The following is a 15,110-nucleotide window of genomic DNA, read 5'->3' as shown; positions in this document are numbered from 1 at the left end:
GTCTTAAAAAGAGCCTTCCTCAGAAGATGCTTTTTTGAAATAGTAAGTCTTCCAGTCTAGCTTTCAAGATTAATATAGAAAAGATTATTACTGTTTCTATAAGACTCAAGTATAGCACAGAAGTGATAACATTTATAATTTAGAGTTGTTTAATTTTTTACAAAATTTTAATAGAACCTCTGTTTCCTTTCAAACACTTTGGAAGGAAAGTTTGCTGTAGTTTAGATTGTCATGTATACAGCTGACTGCTTTTAATTTGAACTACCATTTGCTTATAAAGACCAGAAATGAGTTGACTGGTTAAAATTTGTGCTTAATATAAGAGATTAGCATTATGCCAGCTGATTTTGTTTCTTTGCTTGAGTTGATGTGCTTGTTAATATTCCAGGGAAGAAAAAAAAGTCTTGTAGCTCTAGGTTAAAAGATCTGGGATATGCAAAGTGTTTCAAGAAGGCTTTTAGTGTGAAAAACCCCATTACTCATAATTTATAACGGTTCTAAAAATTCAAAAGGCTATTCTCAACTTAAATGCTTTGCTTCAAAAAGTGTGCTACCAAAAAAGCACAGTGATTTTTATCTCTCTTTAGTTGAATGAATATATTCAGGTTCTTGTTTCAGCATGAAAAATTGTTCTGTGATTGAATATTTCTTTTGGAAACTGTCTTTAGACTGTGCTACTAAAGCTGTGTCTTATTTTTCTTACTTGAGTGATCTTCACTTCTTGCTTTCTTTCCAGGAATCTTTCAGTTTAACTGTTGCATAAGGGTCTCACCTGTCCTGTACAAGTGTGTGGGCCTAAAATTAGCTTGTTTGGCTGATAGAGAAGCAGCTGAGGCTTTTTAAATCCTGGATCTCTAGAAAGTTTCTACTGAAGTATCTTTGACTAACTACATTTACCAGAGTAGTGAGGAAAACAGTTACAGTGAGTTACTTCAAATCTGCTTTTTTTTCTCTCTCTTTTCTTTTCCTTTTTGTTAATTGTTGAGGGAAGGGAGGTGTCAGAAATGTTTGCCACTGTCAACATCTATATCTTGTACCAGCAACACATTTTAGCATCAACACAGTTACCAGAAACCAGTAGTATCATATTGTAGAGGAATTAACCATTTACCTACATGAAGTGTCAGATACATGGAAGTCATCTTTGAGTCTTCCGATTCCCTTAGCCCAGCTTTCAAGTTAGCAAGTCTTACTGATCCTATCTCTAAAATATGTCTGGAATCCAAATACAGTTTGCTGTCTCCATTGCTATCCCTGGTCCTCCATTACCTCTTTGGACCATTGCAGTAGGCTTTTAACATTCGAACAAGTCCTTACTTCGCCTTTGCCTTCTTCCAGTACTTTTCCCAAGTAATAGCCTTGGTAACCTTTTTGAAATACAAATATGATCATGATTGTCATTCCTTCCTCTATTTATAGCCATTTTGACTTTCCATTGTATTTCAAATGAAAACCAAAGTTCCAAATCCAAGTTCCTTTCCACAGTTTACAGAGGAGTCCCCTGCCCATTGTTCCAACCTCATTTTTTGCTCCCTGTGTGTATAGTCTCTACCCTCAGGTGATCTCCTTTCAGTTCCATGAACACAGCAAGCTTTTTTCTGGCCTTTGTACATACCTTGTAGATCCCCGTTTAACCCACCCAACTGTAGCTAGACTAAGCATTCCGAAGTACCACTCCATTCCAGAGGCTTCTCATTTCAACAAATAAATTTTAAAATTCCAGGTTCTGGCTACAGCCCTTTCTGACTTTCCATCTCTTACCAGTTCTGCTCCAGCCACTGTGGCCACTTTTTCCCGTCTGCAGGAAATGTGTTCCCATCTTCAGGCCCTTGAAATTCACCTGTTCCTTCTGCTTGGAATGCTTTTCATCAGATCTTTGTGATGCTGCTGTCTCTCATTCAATCTCAGTTCATTGTTACCCTCTGAGAGAGGCCCTGCTTGATAACTAGCTAAAGCCACACCAGTCCTTTAGGTGGCTGCTGCTGCTGCTGCTAAGTCACTTCAGTTGCGTCCGACTCGGTGCCACCCCATAGACGGCAGCCCACCAGGCTCCCCCGTCCCTGGGATTCTCCAGGCAAGAACACTGGAGTGGGTTGCCATTTCCTTCTCCAATGCATGAAAGTGAAAAGTGAAAGTGTCGTCGCTCAGTTGTGTCCGACTCTTTGCGACCCCATGGACTGCAGCCCACCAGGCTCCTCCGTCCATGGGATTTTCCAGGCAAGAGTACTGGAGTGGGGTGCCATTGCCTTGTCCGTCCTTTAGGCTAGGGGTCCCCAATCCCCCTGACATTGAGACTGTGGCCTGTTAGGAACTGGGCTGCACAGCAAGAAGGGATCAGTGGGTGGTTGAGCAAGGGAAACTTCATCTGTATTTACAGCAGCTCCCCATCACAGGTATCCTGAGCTCTGGCTCCTGTCAGATCAGTGATGGCATTAGGTTCTCATAGGAGCACAGACCCTACTGTGAAATACACATGCGAGGGATCTAGGTTCCCTGCTTATGAGAATCATCCCCAAACCAATCCCACTCCACATCACCCCCAGTCCATGGAAAAATTGTCTTCCATGAAACCTGTCCCTGGTTCCGAAAAAGGTTGGTGGCCGCTGCTTTAGGCATGATCACACTTATCTTAGTTTATCTTTGTCATAGTATCTTTTAGTATCTAAATTTACCACTTTTAAAAACTGTGTTCATTCTTATTCCCCTCACTAGAATATCAGCTTTTTAAAGGTAGGGATCCCAACTGTCTGATTTGTGGCTATATAACCACTCCCTACAACAGAGCCTAGCAGATACAGATGCTGAATACGTATTTGTTGACTGAATGACTGATTTCTGTTCATACTTCACTTTTCACTCAACCTTCAGCATCACCTCTAGAGAGAGGACTGCCCTGATTATACTATCTAGATTTCTTCCTCCCTCCCCTTTACGTCATTCTTGATCGTTCCACCCTGTTTACCTTGTTAGCATTTGTCACAATTTGGCATCATACATATTACTTATTCCTTTCCCCCACTGGAATGCAATCTCTGCAAGGGCAGTTATCAGGCTTTGTTTGACTTTTGACCTTTTTTGGAAGGTGAAGATGAGCATAATTTCAACTCACGGTATTTTGGGTGTAGAGAAGTTGCATATCAGTGAGGAAATCCAAGTCTTGTTAAAATAAAACTCAGTGGGTACTTTCCTGGTGGACCAGTGGTAAAGAATCCATGGTCTGGGATGATCTCACATGCCTCGGGCAACTAAGCCCATTCACCACAACTATTGAGCCTGTGGTCTAGAGCCTGGGAACCCCAACAAGAGAAACCACTGCAGTGAGAAGCGTGTGCACCACAATTAGAGAATAGTCCCCGCTTGCCACCACTAGAGAAAGCTGATGCACGGCAATAAAGACCCAGCACAGTAGTAAGTAGGTAAAATTTTTTTTAAAAAAACCTCAATGTGAGAAATTTAGTGTCTTAATTTTTAAAGTAAAGAATAGCTTCATTATGTTACCAAAAACATAAAGTCAGGAAATTTGAAGTCTCTGCTTTTCCAAACAGGTTAATGTTGTCTCTGGGCTGTTCTAGTGCTGTTAGTGCCCATACTAAAAATAACTGTCATAATAGCATCCAGAGTACACAGCTTCCTTGACCCTATGTGTGGGTCTAAACTATTAAGGAAATATGCTATTTTCGTTCTAGGAATGTATCACTCCTTTAATTATGTGTCAATGGGGAAAAATAGGGTTTTATAATAGTCTCTTAGCTATACACCTCTTACTTTATGTAAAGGAAATTATATTGCCATTGATTAATAAGTTAAAAAACCTGTTTATACTACGTAGGCAGAGAAAAAATTTTTAATAGAGGAAAACTGAGTGGTTTTTGAAAACAGGCTTAAAAAAAACCTGTAACATGGGACATAAAAAGATAATGTGAACATGCACAATGTATAATTGCTCTTCAGATAAGAAAAACCTGGTTTTGGTGATTGGAGTCAACTAGTCTTTAGACCTGAGTGTATGTGTGTATGTAAACCTAAAAATAATTTGACTGTGAATTAGCAGCTGTGACTATTTGTTCCTCTGGGCAAAGGGTCACAATTAGCATAGAGGTAGTGAGACAGGGTCTATCTAGTTTGAAATAAGTTGTTGATTGCCTTAACAGTTGTTAGGGTTGGTATTAGCATCCAGGAAAAGGATAATTTTAAAAGACTTGGCAAGGAGAGCATATTAAAAAGAAGGAAGATAGGATGGAAGAAGTTTTGGAAAATGAAAGAGACAAAAATCAGAGAACAGATGGAGTCGTATGCAATTAATCAAAACAAAAACTCTGAACCTGAATAATGAGTATCTTTTTGGAGGGGCCATTAATATTTCAGTATCTTTTGTATTAGTATTTCATAACTAAGCGGGATTATAACATAAAATTTCCTGTCTAGGTGCCACTGGTTTAGATTTAACTCAGTAGTTTTGACATAATACTGAGGTAATGGAGGTAAAAAATTGTGGCGTAAGAATGTATATAAATACATAAATACAAATTCTTATATGTGTAGTCTCTTAGTGGTCTAACCTAATTCTAGGATATAACAGAAGAACTGATTGCATGTCTATTCGATGGTTTTCTTAAATGATATATAATTTTTCTGTTTTGATTAAATTACATTTGGGGGGCAGTTTTTTTGATAAATAGTGTGTATTCTACAGTGAACAAGACAAATCTCTGATGGGACCTACCTTTTAGAGGTCATGGGAGGCAGTAAATAAATCTATAATAAGTGCTTTGCAGAGAAGTGAAGTAAAGTAAGGAGATAGAATGGAGAGATATTGGAAGACTATTTAAATTGGAGGACAGAGAAGACTTCTGATAAGGTGATGGTTAAAATGCAAAGATGATGTGTCAACCGTGTATATGTGCCCTTGTGAGCATAGCCAATACGGAAGCTGTCAGGTGAGACCAAGCTTGTGAATTTGGGGATATGAAAAAATGTGGCTCAAGCTATCAGGAAAAAAGAGTGCTTCAAAATTTGAGGGTCTGGTGAAAAGTGCAAATTCTGTTAATACTTTGTAAACTTCAGGGCAAGGGTTTTGGAATTGGTTGTGGTTATAATGAATTGTCATTGGTATGTTTAGTTTGTATTTTAACCTGTCATGTTTTCCACTTGTTTTGTTGTGACTTTGAAGCATAATTCACATACCTTACAGTTCACCCATTTAAAATATAAAGTTAGTTTTTTAGTAATTTTCCAAGGTATATTCACCATCATCACAATTTTAGAATGTTTTTATACTTCTAGAAAGAAACCCATACCTTTTAGCAGCTTCTTCCCATCCTATCCAAACCATCTTCAGTTGGGGCAACCACTAATCTCTGTAGACTCCTATTCTGCATGTTTCATTTAAGTGAGATTAATTAATCAAAACTATATCATCTGTTCAAATGCAAAACTATGAGACTTTGAGAAGAAAACATAGAGGAGAAAATCTTTGGGAACTAAGATTAGGTGAAGGGTAGACCGCAATTCATAAAGATTTAAAAATAAATAAATTGGACTTCAACAAAATTTAAAATTTTTGGTCTACCAAAGACCCTGTCAAAAGAATGAAAAAACTCGTTATAGACCTGGAGAAAATTATTCTAAATCAAATATCTGACAGAGAACTTTTGTGTAAAAAGAACTCTCAACACTCAGTAGTTTAAAAAGAAGAAAGAAATAGGCAAACCATCCAGTTAGAAGACACACAAAAGACACAAACAGACACTTTACTGGAGAGGATATATGGATGACAATTAGTTACATGAAAAAATGTATAACATCGATTAGTCATCAGTTCAGTCCAGTTGCTCAGTCATGTCCGACTCTTCGAAACCCCATGGACTGCAGCACACCAGGCTTCCCTGTCCATCACCAACTCCCAGAGCTTGCTCAATCTTATGTCCATCGAGTCAGTGATGCCATCCAACCATCTCATCCTCTGTCGTCCCCTTCTCCTGATTTCAATCATTCCTAGCATCAGGGTCTTTTCCACTGAGTCAAGTTTTTTGCATCAGGTGGCCAGAGTATTGGAGTTTCAGCTTCAGCATCAGCCCTTCCAATGAATATTCAGGACTTATTTCCTTTAGGATGGACTGGTTGGATAGAGAAATACAAATTAAACTGATGATATCACTGCATGCCCTATTAGAACAACTGAAATAAAATATAGTGAGATCACCAAATGCTGAAGAAGATGCAAAGAAACTAGGTCTCCTACATTGCTAGTGGGAATGTAAAGTAGCACAGCCACTTTAGAAAAGCTTGGCAGTTTCTTACAAAGTTAAACCTATCCTTATCATCTGACTTAGCAGTAATATTCCTGGATGTTCGCCCCAGAGAAATGAAAACTTATGAACTTACAAATGAATATTCGTATCAACTTTATTTGTAATAGCCCAAAACTAGAACAACCCAAATGTCCTTCCATGGGCAAGTGATTAAACAAATTGTGATACTTGCGTACAATGGAATACTACCCAGTAATAAAATGAAACAGACTAGTATTACATGAAACAACTTGGATAAATCTCAAGGGCATTATGCTGGAAAAAGTAAATAAGCATTTGAAAAAGTTGCATTCAAACCAACACAACACTGTGATTTTCTTCCGATTAAAGAAAACAAACCAAGACGATTGTTTTATATGACATTCTAGAAATGGCAAAATTACAGAAAACTACACGAATCTAAATGCCCTGAAATTGCAGAGAACAATACATGTATGTGCACACACAAGTGCATATAAAAAAAGAGAAGTCTGAGGCCTGTAGCCTGTGCCGTTGTCAGTCTGTACTATGATGTCAGATGTTACCGTTTGGGAAAGCTGGATGAAGGCTACACAGGACCTCTTTGTACTGCTTTCTGAAATATCCTGTGAGGCTATAGTTATATTAAAACAAAACTTTTTAAAAAAAGTTTGCCAGGAAGGGAAGCAGAAATGCAGTGTTAGTTGGATTTTTGTCTTGTTATTTATAAATGGGGTTATCTATACAACTTTTGTAAATGATTCTAAAAGATAAATATGGCTCTGATATGGTGTAGTCCCTTAATGTTCTAAAAATTCTACATGCTTTTGTATTACATTATGGAACTAGATCACTAAATAAATGGAATTCCTACAGATTTTACACTTGGCTAGTATTCATTTTTAAGTAACTTTAAGAATTTTTTGTGTCACTTTACACTGTTTACCCTTTCAGATTTTTATCCAGTATTGGTAGATTTTTAATTTCCTTAAAGTAGTCAGTATTTCTACGTATATATGTTTATGAATAACCTTGTTTACTATTTAAGAGTTAAAAGTGGTGGGTCCCTTGTGTTTTGTGTCACATGGTGGATTTTAATCCCTGTTTTTACTAAACTAGTCTACTGTTTTGCCCTTCAGCTAGAACATAGTAATATCAAAATGCTCAGTACAAATTATTGGCTGTTTATTTCAGGGATACAGCAGGCCAGGAGCGATTTCACACCATCACAACCTCCTACTACAGAGGAGCAATGGGTATCATGCTAGTATATGACATCACCAATGGTAAAAGCTTTGAAAACATCAGCAAGTGGCTTAGAAACATAGATGAGGTAAGACCTAGAAATTGTATAAACTCTACATAAACACACATTTGTGTCCTTGCTTAAGAAGAATAAATATTCCTGTTTATCTTTAGGATATAGTGTTTGCTATCATTATTGTTGAGTATTTTTACTTGTTACATGGTAATGTTATTTTTTGCCTACCCTTAAAATTTTGGGCAGATCTGTTTTGAACCCCATCAAGGGTGGTTGACAAATTACCCAAAAACTCTATACAGCCATCTTATAAGATGGCCCCAGATGGAAGCTACCAGTGATTTTACAGATTTTTCTAAGTGAATTCTTTCTTGGTGATTTTTTTTTTTTGAATGAATGAATTACATTTTCAGTAGTAATTTTTAAAACATATTTTTGGAAATTGCCTGGTGGTCCAAGGCTTCATTTTTAAGTTTCTTTTGTCAACGGTGACTGCAGCCATGAAATCAGAAGACAGTTGCTTCTTGGCAAAAAAGCAGTGAGTAACCTAGACAGTGTGTTGAAAAACAGAGACATTACTCTGCCGACAAAGGTCCATATAGTCAAGGCTATGGTCTTCCCAGTGGTCACTACGGTTGTGAGAGTTGGACCCTAAAGAAGGCAGAATGCCAAAGAATTGATGCCTTCAAACTGTGGTACTGGAGAAGACTCCTGAAAGTCCCTTGGAGCGCAAGGAGATCAAACCATTCAGTCTTAAGGGAGGTCAACCCTGAATATTCACTGGAAGGACTGATGCTGAAGCTGAAGCTCCAGTATTTTGGTCATCTGATGTGAACAGACAACTCATTGAAAAGTCCCTGATGCTGGGAAAGATCGAAGGCAGAAGAAGAGGGCATCAGAGGATGAGATGGCTGGATGGCATCACTGATGCAATGAGCATGAACTTGGGCAAACTCTGGAAGATGGTGAGGGACAGGGAGGCCTGGGATGCTGCTGTCCATGGGTTGCAGAGTCAGATACAACTGGGTGACTGCTCAACAACAACAAAAGCCTTTATTTCATAGTTGAGCCAAGAAGTATGTGTAGTAAGAGCAATTTATATAGAGAGATTATGCATTGTTGTTCCAACAACAACTGATTTTCCAATTCTGTGACATCAGGTAGATATCCTACAATTTAATCCATTTTGACACTTAACTACCAAGTCTCAGTGTCACTATCAGCCAAATGACAAGGCAACCCATGGGATGTGAAAAATACCTCACATCATCCATCTCTGGCCTTTCCCTGAATATCCCTGTAGCCACACAATTATGTGCTCTGGACACAAAATGTTTTTAATTTTGATGAAGTGCAGTTATTTTTTTCTCTTTTGTTGCCTATGCTTTTGATGTCATATCTGAGAAAGCACTGCCAAATCCAAGGTCATAAAACTTCTCCCCTATATTTTTTTCTAAGAGTTCAATAGTTTTAGATCTTGGATCCATTTTTTAGTTCATTTTTGGGTATAAACTAAAGATCCAATTTCATTCTTTTACATGTTGATATGTGGTATTTCTAACACTATTTCTTGAGAAGACTGTCTTTTCCCCCATTGAACGATCTTGGCACTCTTGTCAAAAATCATTTGATGGTGTGCACAAGAGTTCACTTCCGGCCTCTGTGTTGTGTTCCTTTGCCCATGTCTGTTATACCAGGAGCATACTGTTGTGATTACTGCAGCTTTGTAGTAAGGTTTGAAATAAGGAAATAAGTATGAATCTTGCAACTTTATACTACTTTTCAGGATTGTTTTGGCCTTCAGGATCCCTTGAAATTCCACTTGAATTTTAAGATGGATTTTTTATTTGTGTGAAAGGTGTCATTAGGATTTCAGTGGAGCAGCATTTGTTTTTGTCTGATTTCTGTGCATGGACTCCCCTAACATTGTGACTTTTTGAAACTTTAAGAGCTCTATAGAATTTTTAATTAAGGCTTCTTGTAGGGCCATATACACGTTATTTAAGTCATGATCCAGCTTGGATTTACATTATGTAGAGGAAGTTCCATATGTCCTCTTCTGCATACTTATACACGTCCTCTGTTGTTGAGAATTTTTTAGAAAGTAGACAGCCTCCTATAGGGGAAAATAATAATTTGACCAAGAATATGTCTTAGAAATTATATGTATCTTTCTAGGTAATTTAAGAGTTTGTGTTGTCTTTTAGCATGTGGTTTTGAGATCACTGGGCTTTCCTAGTAGTTCAGATGGTAAAGAATCTGCCTGACATATGGGAGACCTGGGTTCAGTCCCTGGGTCAGGAATATCTCCTGGAGAAGGGAATGGCTGCCCATTCCAGAATTCTTGCCTGGAGAATTCCATGGACAGAGAAGCCCTGCAAGCTACAGTCCATGGGGTCGCAAAGAGTCACATGACTGAGCGACGAGATCACTGCTTTAAAACTTCCAGACTATAGAAATGACACCATAAAGTGAGAAAAATAAAGTCATTTTTGTTAAGCCACAGTTTCATGATAGTATGTGAACTAAACTTTTATTTCATTTTAGCATGCCAATGAAGATGTGGAAAGGATGTTACTAGGAAACAAATGTGATATGGACGATAAAAGAGTTGTACCTAAAGGAAAAGGAGAACAGGTAAAAAGCTCTGAGTGAGACAGCTTTGTGACGATGATGTTGCATTTGTTTTTACAATAGAGGTAGTGGAATGCTATTCATATCCTTTAAAAAAATGCTGTTGAAAATGATAGCTTATCGTTTGAGTGGATTTTTTATTTGTTGTTTAAGGAGCTTGAACCCATTAGAATAATCTGTTCATTTTAGATAACCTAGTTGAGACTGCTACCTTTAGACTAATATTACTGTTTCCTTTAGGAAGCTGAAGTCATCAGTTGATAACCTATACTTGATAATTTTGTGATATTTTGCTTCTTTTTTAGATTGCAAGAGAGCATGGTATTAGATTTTTTGAGACTAGTGCAAAAGCAAATATAAACATTGAAAAGGCATTTCTCACATTAGCTGAAGATATCCTTCGAAAGGTAAATTTCTTTCTTTTCTGTTTTTTTACTGCTAAGGTGTTGGGTGTCAACAGTTGAACATTTTCCTGTTTTCTAAAGTACTATATTTACATTAAAAAATTGGATTTGCTACATTTGGATGGGTCACCAGTATCTAATCCTCCAGAGAGCAGAGAGCAGTATAGAAATCTCAGTCTCTAATTCCCAATTTCATACTCCTTTTTCCAGCTTTTTGTTCGGTCCATGGTCTTGTGGCTCTTTTTGATTAATTTCTCTTATATAACCTTTGCCTTCTCATAAATAATTTTTTAAAATTCAAGAGGTGAATCTATTCTGTACTTAATTGCTACAGAATCCCTATTCCTTTATATAGTCATTTCTCAGATGTGCCAGTGAAAGGGATGTATATACTATATACTGAATAGAGTAAGTCTATAACCAAATTGAAAGCAGGAGAAGGGGACAACAGAGGATGAGATGTTTGGATGGCATCACTGACTTGATGGACATGAGTTTGAGCAAGCTCTGGCACTTGGTGATGAACAGGGAAGCCTGGCGTGCTGCAGTCCATGGGGTTGCAAAGAGTCAGACACGACTGAGTAACTGAACTGAACTGATAACCAAATTTCATCTACCCGATCATTTCAACCTGTGAGTTTTTTAAAAAGAAAATGCTGAAAATTGATCTCAGGGAATTCATTTTACCTCACGGTTAGTTTCTGGGTTTAATTTGTGAAATGCATAAGTTGCCAGTACAAATAACTTGTAGCAAAATTGGGAAATCAGATATTCATATTTTCCCTCAAATGACTAGGTAAAATACACAGATTTGATATGAGTCCTGAATTCTCTATTAGTCTTCCGGTATATTTAAATGTACATAAAATAGAGAAAATCTGATACAGTCCTGAAGGAGAAGCAAGCATTATATAGGAGAAAAGGAGAAAATTTAATTGCTTCTGGTAACCTTTCTGTTTTTATACTTGAAATATCAATATCTGCCCCCACCCCAAATAAACCCACCGCCTAAGGTTTGCTACTGTTAAAATTTTGGCATCTCTTATTTTGATCTTTTCCTATATTGGCCTTTAACATGAATTATTCAACTTTGCATTCTGCCCCACTGTATTTCCTTCATTTAATGTTAGTGTATCATCATAAAATTGCCTTTTTAAAACAACGCTATGGTAATACAAGCTCCAGTCTCAAAAGGCAAGTAAAACGAAACAGAAAAGGGCTCTTTCACCTCTCTGAAGTTAGACATGATACAGCATTAGTCTCATCATATGCATGAATGCATATGCATTTTTTTTTTAAGTACTAAGTACTCAGGGCTCAGATCTAAGAGATAACATACCAATCATCACAAGAGGTAGGGCGGAGGAGATTTCAGAAGTTCTACAAAAGGAAGCCAGGAGGCCTGTGGACATTTCACAATTGGAAGAAGACAAAATGAAGGTCAAAAACAAAGCTTCCATTTCTTTACTTTGTGTGGAGGAGAAAACGTTATCTCATGTGACTTTAATTGTATTTTGTTTCATAAATTAACCTTTATGGGAAAACTTCTGTTGAATCTTGGTGTATCCATGGCAGTGTTTTTCACGGGTTGCTCTCCTTGTGTGTTTGTTGCAGACCCCTGTAAAAGAGCCCAACAGTGAAAACGTAGATATCAGCAGTGGAGGAGGTGTGACAGGCTGGAAGAGCAAATGCTGCTGAGCGCTCTGCTGTTCCATCAGTTGCCATCCACCGCCCTGTTTTCTCTTCTTGCTGCAAAATAAACCACTCTGTCCCATTTTTAACTCTTAAACAGATATTTTTGTTCCTCATCTTAACTCTCTAGTCCACCTGTTTTATTTGTTGTTTCATCTGTGACTGCTTGCTGACTTTATAATTTTCCTCAAACAAAAAATGTATAGAAGAATCATGTCTGTGAGTTCATTTTTAAATGTACTTGCTCAGCTCACCACTGCATTTCAGTTGTATTATAGTCCAATTCTTATCAACATTAAAACCTATAGCAATCATTTCAACTCTATTCTGCAAATTGTATAAGAATAAAAGTTAGAATTAACAATTTTATTTTGTACAACAGTGGAATTTTCTGTCATGGATAAATGTGCTTGAGTCCCTATAATCTATAGACATGTGATAGCAAAAGAAAAAAGCCAGGAAAACATTCATTTTCGCCTTGAATATGTAAATGGGGTTAATTTTGTCCTGTGCCTTATGTGGAAAGGAACTTCTTTGGTTTTTCCTTTTTTTTGTTGTTTTGGTGGAAGCATGTGCAGGAGACATATCATCGAAACATAAAGCATTAAAATGTTTGTGGTTTGCTTGGCTGTAATTTTCAAAGTAGTTAATTGAGGACAAAGGATAATACAGAAATGATCGCTTTGGTTTGCTGAGTCTCATTTTAAGTGGCCTTGATATTTAAAACTATTCCTGCCACCAGTTCTTTTCCTTGGCCACTTTTTCCTCGTGTCTCTTCCTGCATGCTGCTTTATTTGCTTCTTCCCCACCACCCTGTGGTATGAGTTATTTAAAAATGAAAGGGGTAAACTAGTGGGTTTGTGGAGTTTAACATAAAGCACTGATTTAACTTGCTAAGTAAACTGAAAGATAAATCCTAACTGCCTACTATCCAATGTCAGTTAACCATGTCCTCACCTCATTTTCTCACTCCCCTAAAGTTTCTGTCCCGAGTTCCTTCATTTGCTGTTGACTTCACGTTGCTCTTCTCTTTCCCGCTTTGTTCCCTTCCTGTCTCTCTCCATTGAGTTTATGAAATGGAAGAGTTAATTGCATGCACTAGTGTTTGGAGAGTGTTGTGGTTTGTCTTTCTAACTAAGTGTATAGCCTATTCACTTTCCTAGAATAAATATTTTAACCTAAATTTGAATAGTCTCCATTTTGGCAACTCCTCTAGCAGTTCGGTAGCCCAAAATTGTTTTAAAAAGATGGGAAGGAGGAGTGAAATTTATTAACATGTTTGCCAAATATATTGAAATTTGGCCTATGAAGAACACTTTCAGTGTTAAGTTGTCTTTACCTTAAGATTTAGAAGTACTTTAGGCTGTTACTGATTTTAAGTCCTGTCTTCACATCCCTTTGGGAAACTTGTATTACCCTGGATTTGAAAAAAAGAACAACAAAGGCTTTTCATGTAAAGATTAGAAACTCTAGGCTCTCTCTTGCCCTGCCATTTTTTCCCCTTCATTTTTCTAGTTTTGCTTTACTGCTTATCATTAGGGTAGGGTAAGTTAAGTTTGCTATGCTGCTAACATCCTAAGATGATACCTTTGTTGAAATAATTGTGAATAGCATGATTCATTTCTAGCAGAGGCTGAGTTTAGGACAGCAGCTTCCATTGAAAAGTCTTTCTGTGTCGTGGATAGCATTTTAATGACCTCTTGGCTAACGTAAACAACGTAGGGACATATCTGCTATGAACATCCATGAATTTTCAGATTGTACCCTAAAAGTGACTTCATCTGCCTCACTGGTGGTGGTTGTTAGGTTTTCCCCTCACTTGACTTTATCATTGTTTACTACTAGTAAAAGCAGCATTGCCAAATAATCCCTAATTTTCCACTAAAAATAATAACGAAATGATGTTAAACTTCTCAAAAGTTTTAGGTTAAACCTATTGTTAGATTAATTTTTAATGTGTTTGTTGTTTTTCTTTATCTGGAATGTGGCAGTAGCTTTTTTACTTTTAACCCTCTTTAATCCTTAATTCAGTGACTTAAGGTTTGAGAGCTAAACACTGGGATTTTTGGGTAACAGACTGACAGTTTTGTTGTTTGCAATAAATTATAATCGGCATTGTACATAGAAAGGATATGGCTACCTTTTGTTAAATCTGCACTTTCTAAATATCAAAAAAAAAAAAGGGAAATGGAGTATAAATCAATTTTTGTATAACCTGTTTGAAACCTGAGTTTTATTTGCTTAATAATAGGGCTTTGCCCCTTTTTCTGTAAGTCTCTTGGGATCCTGTGTAGAAGCTGTTCTCATTAAACACCAAACAGTTAAGTCCATTCTCTGGTACTAGCTACAAATTCGGTTTCATATTCTACTTAACAATTTAAATAAACTGAAATATTTCTAGATGGTCTACTTATGTTCATATAAAAACAAAACTTGATTTCCAACTGCGTGACTTGGTTTCCGTTTATTTATGGAGTCTAAGATGGAAGATTCCTTCTGAAAATAGTGCAATAGCAAACTGGATATTAGAGGAACAGAAATAGAGGGGAATAACTTTTCAACTAGGGAAAGCTGGGAAGGCAATTTCAATAGCTATTGTTGGAAGAAACTGCATTTTAGAAGCAGAATCATACTAGCGTCAAGAGAGAACACACAACTGTAGTCACTTGCCAGCCAACACTACTAGAATGTGCCAACTACAACTGAAGTCAGCTGATTACTCAGGGGCACCAAGGTAAGGTTACCATGCTGAGGAGAAATTCTTGTTTTAGTAGTGACTATCCTCTTACCTGAAACATGTAAAGTGTTTCCCACTTTGTTTGTGAACCATAAGAAACAACTTTGGCTTTT

The 15,110-nt window shown here is 37.2% G+C and overlaps 1 protein-coding gene across 1 annotated transcript in view; it reads left to right on the top strand.

The window, feature by feature from the left end:
* The window catches only part of RAB10 (RAB10, member RAS oncogene family), a 59,949-nt gene extending 45,245 nt beyond the window's left edge, over positions 1 to 14,704 (top strand). Inside the window, exons 3-6 of the mRNA XM_040224472.1 lie at positions 7,464 to 7,602; positions 10,078 to 10,167; positions 10,470 to 10,571; positions 12,183 to 14,704. Coding sequence (XP_040080406.1) covers positions 7,464 to 7,602; positions 10,078 to 10,167; positions 10,470 to 10,571; positions 12,183 to 12,266 — 415 coding nt within the window. The 3' untranslated portion in view covers positions 12,267 to 14,704. The remainder of the gene's footprint in view (positions 1 to 7,463; positions 7,603 to 10,077; positions 10,168 to 10,469; positions 10,572 to 12,182) is intronic.
* The last annotated feature ends 406 nt before the right edge of the window (positions 14,705 to 15,110 follow it).

This window comes from Oryx dammah, unplaced genomic scaffold, assembly GCF_014754425.2.
Source record: "Oryx dammah isolate SB20612 unplaced genomic scaffold, SCBI_Odam_1.1 HiC_scaffold_25, whole genome shotgun sequence".
Taxonomy (NCBI): Eukaryota; Metazoa; Chordata; class Mammalia; order Artiodactyla; family Bovidae; genus Oryx; species Oryx dammah.
The sequence above is the reverse complement of the archived record's forward strand: the minus strand, read 5'-3'. Positions and strand labels throughout refer to the sequence as shown.